The 9,281-nt window shown below is 38.7% G+C and overlaps 1 protein-coding gene across 1 annotated transcript in view; it reads right to left on the bottom strand.

The window, feature by feature from the left end:
* Nucleotides 1–560: 560 nt before the first annotated feature.
* Nucleotides 561–9,281, bottom strand: part of LOC135785788 (retinoic acid receptor beta-like) — a 134,153-nt gene continuing 125,432 nt past the window's right edge. Inside the window, exon 8 of the mRNA XM_073812667.1 lies at nt 561–8,206. Coding sequence (XP_073668768.1) covers nt 7,992–8,206 — 215 coding nt within the window. The 3' untranslated portion in view covers nt 561–7,991. The remainder of the gene's footprint in view (nt 8,207–9,281) is intronic.

The following is a 9,281-nucleotide window of genomic DNA, read 5'->3' as shown; positions in this document are numbered from 1 at the left end:
TCACATTAAATAAAATCTTTCACATGTGACATGATAAAGTTTAATTCATTGAATTCTGCTACATTTAAGAAATAAGCTTTCAAGCTGAAAAATTAAAATAATATTTCATAAACACCTTTAATATTGCTAAAGAAGTAAGGTAACACCAGTCACAAAAAACATGGTCTATGCAGTCTTCAAGTACATGCACACAAAAAATAAAAAATCATTAAGCTGTCATTTATGTGTACTTATAAAGTCAAAGAGTAATCTAATAATATGGTCTAAGTTTAAATGTTAGAAAAAGAAATACATTTTAAGACATCTTGCCATACCAAAAGTGGACTTTTCTGTAGAATTACCCATTTATATACATGACACAGACAAGATATTGAAAGTTAAATGTTGAAATACCTTCACACATCTTTATTTTAAAATAAATACATTTGTAATTGTTTTGCCAAAAGGTTTGGTGGTAAAGGTAGTTACATGAATAAAAGTACTGTTATTATACAAGACAGAAGCAAAACAGAAATGTACAAACACATGTTCAGAAATGACACAAACAATGCCATAAAATGTTCTTAAATTGTCATTATTTGAACCCTTCGGGTCCATAAATTCATTAACAAGCAGATTGCACACCTAAGAGCATGAACACTGTAAAAGGTTATTTGAAAAAAAAAAGGTTGGTGTTTCCAGACTCGTGTTTTCTGAATTTTGTTTAAATACTGTATTTTGTTTACTGAATTTTTCTATTAGAAATAATGATTTTTAAATGTTAAAGGAGTAATCCATCAGGTTAACGCAGAGCGAAATGACTGTTGCCATTATTTCATGCGATTGACAACTGACAGTTTTTCTGAATTGATAAACTAAATCCCAATTTCTAAACAAAAGTGTCAAATGTAAAAACGGCTTTATTGATAGAATTACACAGTTTGCACAATTTTAAACACTCCTCGTGTGGTTAAGACACAATTTACAAATCTGAATCACCCATTTTGCAAACCTGTAAATACATTCTAATTAAAAAAAAACACATTTAGCAGTGTGGTGCACTTCAACTCAGAATGGCACAACACAGGCCCCAAAAGTAACACAACTAACACATCGTTAACACACAACCATTCAAAAGTTAGCAGACATGTGTCCAATCAGCAATGTGTTGAACCTAATCAGTAATCAGAATATAAAGTCAGGTCAAATACAAATAGCATTGTGTGATTTCCAGAAGAATCAAATGAAATTAGAGCATCAATTATACACCCATGTTCTGGTTTATAAAATGAATATGAGAATGTAGTCCTGCTTCCCTCATATTCATTCAACCTACAGTGCAGTAATATAAACAGGTCCTCATTGGCATCCATAGTCGGGACATTCAGGAAACCCTTAGGAACATCTCCAATCAATGGATGCAGCATGTGACAACATACAGTAGGAGTGGAACCTGTTAAATGTTAGATTCGGCATGCTAAAGGATTCTTTCCCTTTCTTTAGCAGGAGCGATGATGGCCTATGATGTAGATGAGGTCCAGTGGCCTATCCATGCCCAGAGGCATGATGATGAGGCAGAATAAATGACAAATTGCTTGCTATATTTCTGCTGCAGATTTTCTTTGTGGTAGGTTTTGATAATTGCAGAAATGTGCAAGTACATTATAAAAAAAATATTTTTTCCCCTGCTCTGCCCAGAGTGTAGTGTTTTGCATTTATCCATGTAGTGTGTTGATGCGTAGTGTTTATGCATTGGCTGTGTGTGTTATTTGACAACAGTGTTTGGTTTTGTGTAAAGATAATATAATTTCGGAGCAACTGTTTGATTTAGCAAGTCAGGCCCAATGTTTTGACAGTCTGGCTTGAATTTTGTGGTTTGTGTTTACTGTTTTGCAAAAGCGAGAGTTAATTTCAAGAAATGTGTTTAAGCTATTCAGAAAAACTGTGACATGAAAATAAATAGTTGACAAATCTCTTTTTCTGACAGACTTTTGGATATTTGTTGGAATTTACTCACCCTGCTGTTTGATTAGTTTCAAATTTTTAATCTGTTTTTCTTATAAACAGATGAATTGGATTGATTGATATTGTCCTTTGCAGCGTTTGAAACCAGCAGGACAGTATGGCAACAGGAACAACATAATTAATAAATAAAGATATATTAGCACACTGTTGTGTGCCTGCTGTGACACTAATGACAAACATAAAACAACATCACATTCAACACAACAATAAAGGCAAGATGTACAGAGTTGACTATACAAGATCTATCTAAACAAGAAACATCAGATGACCAATTGTTTCCAATTAAGACTTTTCAAAAGCAAGTTTGAACATATGGAGTAAAACAAAATATTAATAAAAAATAATAATATTCTGCATGCACTCCCATATAATGTGTTCCTATAGTTCAATTGGTAATGCAGTTTGTGAGCAATGCAATCGGGTCATAGATTAGATCCCAAGAACACAGTGTATAACAAGATATACAGTATTTTATCAGCATGTTAGTCACTTTGGATAAAACGACACCAAATGCATGAATGTAAATGTAAAATATAAATTGCAACCAGTAAAATTACCAGTAAAAAAATTCTCCTTTTGTGTTCTACAAGAGAATGTCATACTGGTTTGTGGTACTGAAAATTATGATAATTGATGACTTTTTGTGAACTAAGTCTTTCTAAATGCCAATGGATAATGGTTCCATAACTTACAGCACTGATTGTATGCATACTATAATAGAACTATAATGGGTCATGTTTAAAAAGACATCCATGAGCTGCTTCATTTCACTGCAGCGTCAGAAAAAACAAAAAGCTTTCATTGTGAAAGACAAAATATGGATACAGAACTCCTTCCTAAAATACATGTGATGACGTACTGAGAGTACTGAGAGCCAGAAAGATAAATCATATCATATATATATATACTTAAACATTCACCTCTTCCACTTGTGTGAACATTAAGAACATTAAGTTCACCCCAAAATGGCATTTGCAAACCTATTTTAAGTGGAACCCAAAGTAGAACACAATATGAGATGTTCATGCTGATGTTTTCCATTAAATTAAAGCAGACAGTGAACACAGCTGTCATGCTCCAAAGAGGGAATAATGATAAACGAGATTTAATTTTGTTTTCTGAAAATCCATTTTGAAAAAAAAATTCTCAAATGACATTCACGTGGATACAGTTCTGATTAGAATTATTAGCAGCCTTTATGATCAGTGCCATCACAATTTCAAAGTGGAAAAGTAAAAGATAAAAAAAATAAACAATACAGATTTATTTTCACAGCCTTTTTTCTCATATCGAAGAGTGCCAAGTGATATTGATATCTAAAAGCAAAAGTGCTTTTTGTCTTTTTGTCAAATCTCCATTCCCATTACATAGAAAAGACACTGAACAAGTAAGCTAAACTATCTTTTAAATAAATTCAGTTATACAGGTTGTGAAAGAACAATGTCTCAGTTACAGATGTAACCCTATATATGTATAGATGTCATGTCGGTGACCAATGAATTGGGAACTCGCTTAAAGGGACCAATCTGCTTTGTGTGTTTAAAAAAAGCCAATGAATATTGGCATGCAGTATTTGCATCTGCTGGCAACGCCCCACTGTGCAGCAGGTGCAATGCATTAGTACTTTTTCGCTGAGGAGCCGAGCCTGGGAGCTCTGGCCAACTCAGCAATGGTACAACAACCGTGGTGACGGGACGTGACACCTCCGTTTCCTTTCCTTTAGGGAACTAGAGTTACATCCATAACCGAGACATTCCCTTTCAGTCGGTCACTCTGATGTCACGTCGGTGAGCGATGAATTGTGAATCTCTACCAAAGCACCATGGGGTACTTCCTCTTCCTTCTTTATCAAGGTCAATGCAAGCAGGATCAGAGTTTTCATAGGCAGAAACTTGATATGCGCTGAATGCAACAGCTCCAAGGGAAAGACTTCAGCACCATGGACAAGTCCCAAGAGGGTATAGAGGGGGGACAAGGTGGATTTAATCTCCACGCCCCTCTAATGGCGCTTTTCCATTGCATACTATCTCACGGTTTGGTTTGGGTCAGGTCGGATCACCTCACCTCACTTTGGCTTGGTTAGCTTTTCCATCGAGTTTAGTATCACTTTGGAGTGGGAGGGATTATAGGCGTGTCGTTATATTTGCGCTGCCTACTGCTGTGACATCATACAAGTGAGAGCGCTGTTGTACATTCCCATACATTTATGTATTTCTCAGTCCGCCACAAAATTAAAAGTGACCACTAAAAATAGATGTTTGAACATGGCGTTTATCCCTACCTCTGTCTCACATGAAAGTCTCTGTACAAACACCTGTAGCATCAGTCAACGGGCTCCACTGAGCCCTGTTTAAGTTGCATTTAAGCATATATGCAGACCTGCGGGTTGCGAATGTGCCAACGCAAACTGCAAGTCTGGAAAAAAATTTTTTATGGTGTCCCTGATTCTCAACATGTGGATGTTTTTCATCCCTAAAATGGAGTTTGGGAACTTACAGCAAAAAGCACAGATGACAACATGTTTGCTCGGGACAGCGCAACCTAGCATAAGGTAAAACTAATCTTTTACATTACAGCAATGACACTGTGTTTTAGCATCACGTTTTGGTATCAGCCGAGGTGGTACTAAAAAAGGTTGGGTACTACACACTGCACCCAGTGGAAAAGCCCCCAAAAGTAAGCAGACCCGACTCAAACAAAACCGTGGGGTACTATGCAATAAAAAGAGCCAAAAGAAACCTGATGACCAGGTTGTGCTGACGACCTACCTTCTATGGGGTCATGGTGGGTGGAGATTGCAGCGATGTAGACTTTAAGGGTGGAGGGGGACAGCCTCCTCTGCAACCGTTGCTGCAAAAAGAGCACAATACTGACCAGGCATCTTCTGGGGTCTCCTCGTAGAGAAGTACACCACTCAAAGAACAGGTTTCAATTTGGTGCATAAGCGTGTCTCATAGATGGTGCTCGTGCCGAAGTAATTGTGTTTACTACCTCCTGGGGTAAGCACTTAACCTTCCCATCCTGTCCAAGGACTAGGATGCGGGTGCCATATAGGGAATCATAGGGCTGTCGCGAGGAGTAGAAGTTCTGTTAACCAAGTCCTGGTTGGCCAGTAAGGAGCCACTAGTATGATGCGCTCCCCGTCTTCTCTGACTTTGCACAGCATCTGTGCAAACAGGCCCACTGGGGGAAACACATATTTGTGCAGACCAGCTGTGTGCCAGCGCATCTGTGCCAAGAGTTTCCTCAGTCAGAGAATGAAACCGGTGGCAGTGGGAAGTTTCTGTGGATGCAATCAGGTCTACCTGCGCTGTCCCAAAACATCTCCAGCTGGACTGCCTGGGGGGACAGCCTCTGCGAAGACACGGGGAGAGGGGGACAGCCCGGAATTTAAGACTGTGTCAGGGAAGAATTGAGACAATAAAGTATGCGTCCTTAAGGTCGATGGCTGCAAACCAATCTTGGGGATGGACGCATTGGAAAATACATTTTTGCAAAAGCATCTTGAACGGCATCTTGTGTAGTAAACGATTCAGACGAAGCAGATCCCAGATCCATGGAACCCACCACCTTTCTTGGGTACTATGAAGTAAGGGCTGTAAAACCCAGACCACATGTCGGCTAGAGGGACCGGCTCTATTACGCCCTACGCCAGTAAGGTCGCGACCTCCACCCACAAGATGTGGGCATCTGCAGCTTTCACTAAAGGGAAGTGGATGCTGGCAAACTGATGGGGACACCAGGCGAACTAAATCGCATAGCCGAGTTTGATGATGTGGATGAGCCATAGCGACGGGCTGGGTAGCTCTAACCAAGCTCCTACAAATTGTGCGAGCGGAACTAGGGGCACCACAGATGTACCCACATTTTGGCAGCCAAGCAGAGCAGGGGTGCTGGTCGCATGTGTTGTGTTGTAAGAGGCCCACCAAGAACTGTTGGAAGAGGCTGGCATGGGAGTTGCGTTCTCAGATCGGCAGTGGGCATCTTCCCCTATTGGGAACATGACCGTCCACGAAAGCCACCTCGGCGTGCTGAACTCGATTAACCGGCTGCACCCAGAAACACGTGGGTGGAAAGGCATCTTTAAAAAGACTGTGTACACAGGAGAAAAAGTCTTAAAAGGCTTAAATCAGACCGTGCAAGCTCTTTAGGGAAAGCTGTCTTTGTGATCACTGAGGCAGACAGTGGAAATGGCCACCGCAAACTTGATGTTAAAATCCGCCCGCAGTAGAGCCTAAGATCAGTTTTTTAGACAGCAGAGAAAAGCTTCCAGCTCACACGGTTCTACTTAGCAGAGACACTCGGCTCCGAAGCCAAAGAGAAGATGCATTGCACCTGCTGCTCAGTTTATACTCACCCGGCGGGGCGTTGCCAGCAGATGCCAATACTGCATGCCATTATATACTGCCTCTTTTTTTAGACACACGAAGCAGATTGGTCTCTCTAAGCAAGTTCCCAAAGAGTTCGCCGTGACATCGGAGTGACCGACTGAAAGGGAACAGAGAAAACATGTCAATCATTCACCCTTAGAAGGCAAAAGAAAGGTCAAATAAGGACAGAAATTTATGTTAAGTAATATTAAGTTACATGTCTCCTGTCCCCTCAAGAGTTCGGTTTAAGTGCAGTGAGAGATAAGAAACCAAATTGTCTTGATGCAGAAAAACAGGACGACCCATTCCAAAGCCTTTATATTATATATAAAGATGCTTTGCATTGACTCTAGTCATAAATCAGCCAATGATTGTAACCCAGAAACACTTGCATTTCATTAAGAGGTATTTTACAAACTCACAATCAGTTTAAATAAAGCTCTTTGGTTAAGAGCCACAGCTTACTGATCAGAGCTACAGTAAAGTCTGTCGTATCACCCTGTCAGAAAATGTCCCAAAAAATGATCCACTTAAGAATAAAATAAAAACATCTCTGTTCATGAAACCAGGTTCCCAACAGAATGAACACAGACGTTAATGTACAATCCGCTCGCCGGGTGGGTTTTTAGGCATGATGCAAATCACTGCAATGACCCGTTGATTTACTGCAAATAAAGACACTTATGTAAATGATATACAGTAGACGATTCTGGTCAAAGGACCCTGAATCCATGTGCGTTTAGAGTGATGAAATGAGCCTTAACCATTCCAAAATACTTAAATAAGACTTCCAGTATCCACTGCACTGGAATCATCTGAAAACACACATCAGACCATGACAAGTATTTCTTATCCAAACAAAAGGAACAATTTCACTTCTTGACATTCTTATTTAAAGGACAGTTCAAAATCTGAAATGTATTTGTATAGGTATAAATCTGGATTTACATGACCGTTTTCATTTTTAATAATAGTTATAGTTAATTCTTTAAATGAATAAAACTGTAAAACCAGAGTTTTTTCTACAGTAACACTGATTAAGTGTTTGGATTTGTTGCAGTGAAACAAAACCCAGACTTAAGAGTTAATCTACTACATGACTGGTTGGTTACAGTCTAAAGTCTTCTTCCATATAAAGGCCTAAAACCATTATAAATAAAAAAGAATAGAGTGCAATCTCAGCATTAAATATACAAACAAATGTGAAATATTAAGACTTGCCAATATGCAAGAAAATCTAAATAGTAGCATTTATATACGTGTATCAGTAAGTTTAAATTGAATGTATTGCAGTTTTAAAGATGATGCAAAAGCACCACCAAATTTATCATAAAAACAGAGACATGACTGCATGATGATATGTACAATGTACGCAGCAACAGCAAAAATCACTTATTTAAAGTAAGAGCTTATCATGCACATGAAGAAATCCATACAGGGGACCTGAGGAGCTTCACATTTGTCACAGCTGTTAAAACCAGTAGGTCATTATTTGTTCTCAAAGCAGGATAAAGGGTCAAATAATTCAATTAGAAAAACACTGAAGGCTTAAGAGGCACACCTCCAGTTCACCTGTACTGTGCAAAGTAATATCTCTGACAGTCTGAAGGGATGGTTCTAGTGTTCCTCATTAGAGGAAGCCGCATCGGAGCCGTCCGTGGGCTTTGGAAAAGGGGCGGAGGGCTTTGAGCTGCTTTTCCTCTTATCCGGGCCACTCCGCTCTGTGGAGTTCTGCCCATCCTGTTGTCCCTCGGAGTTCTCCAGCATCTCCTGAATCAGAGGAGGCATTGATCCAGGAATCTCCATCTTTAGAGAAATCACACGCTCTGCACCTAGAGGAAACAGTCATTGTTATATTGCTTTGTTTATTTAACTGTGAGTGGCTTATTCACAGCTTACGTTGACATTCCTTATACTACTAAACATGCCTTATTTAAACAATATGGTTTAGCACATACTCAGGTGCTTTCTTATATATTTACATTTACATTTTGTCATTTGGCAGACGCTTTTGTCCAAAGCGACATACAAGTGAGGTAAGCAATAGAAGCAATTATAGCAACATAAGAACAGCAATACATAAGTGCACTGGAAATCTTATCAAGTCCAACACAATATATATAGCCAAGGGTTTGTTAGTAATTGTGTTTTTTTTGAGAAATGTAGAGATAAAGAGAAAGGTAAATAGAGAAAGAGATAAAGAGAAAGGTAAATAGAGAAAGATAGTAAGTCCGTTATTAGGAAGTGAGGTAATGGCGGAAGAGATGGGTTTTTAACCGAGTCTTAAAGACAACTACAGTGTCAGCAGATCGTGTCACGACTGGCAGATCATTCCACAGTTGTGGAAAAGGCCCCCGAGATGGTACGGGCTATTGTTTTTTTATGGGGGTAATTTTAGGCCAATATTATTGAAAATGGACAGAGTAAAAGTCATAAATAAATATTACAATTTGTAAACACAAAACGCAATCTACAAATAGATTAAAAATCCACAAACACAGTCCTTGTGATCCGCAAATGTAAAACAAGATCTACGAATCGTCTTTGTGATCCACAAATATAAAGCATGATTTACAAAAAGAAATCAGTGACTTGTACTTGAAAACCAGAATTTGAATGAATGTAAAGTGACTTCTTTGCAGATGAATATCATTTTCTATTTGTAGATTGTGTCACATTTGTTTTCAGAATTCTGACACTATTGTTTCGCTTTGGTGACAAAATAATGCCATAATCGTTGAAAATGAAGAGACTACAATTTGTAAACACGAAACAAATCTGCAAATAGGTTCCAAATCTGCAAACAAACTCCTCATGATCCGCAAATGTAAAACGAGATCTACAAATATATAAAAATCCACGAACAGACTCTTCATGACATACAAATATAAAATGCGATTTACAAAT

The sequence above is a fragment of the Paramisgurnus dabryanus genome, chromosome 19, assembly GCF_030506205.2.
Source record: "Paramisgurnus dabryanus chromosome 19, PD_genome_1.1, whole genome shotgun sequence".
In the NCBI taxonomy this organism is placed as follows: domain Eukaryota; kingdom Metazoa; phylum Chordata; class Actinopteri; order Cypriniformes; family Cobitidae; genus Paramisgurnus; species Paramisgurnus dabryanus.
Note: the sequence above shows the minus strand (reverse complement) of the source record. Positions and strands in the feature narration are given on the sequence as shown.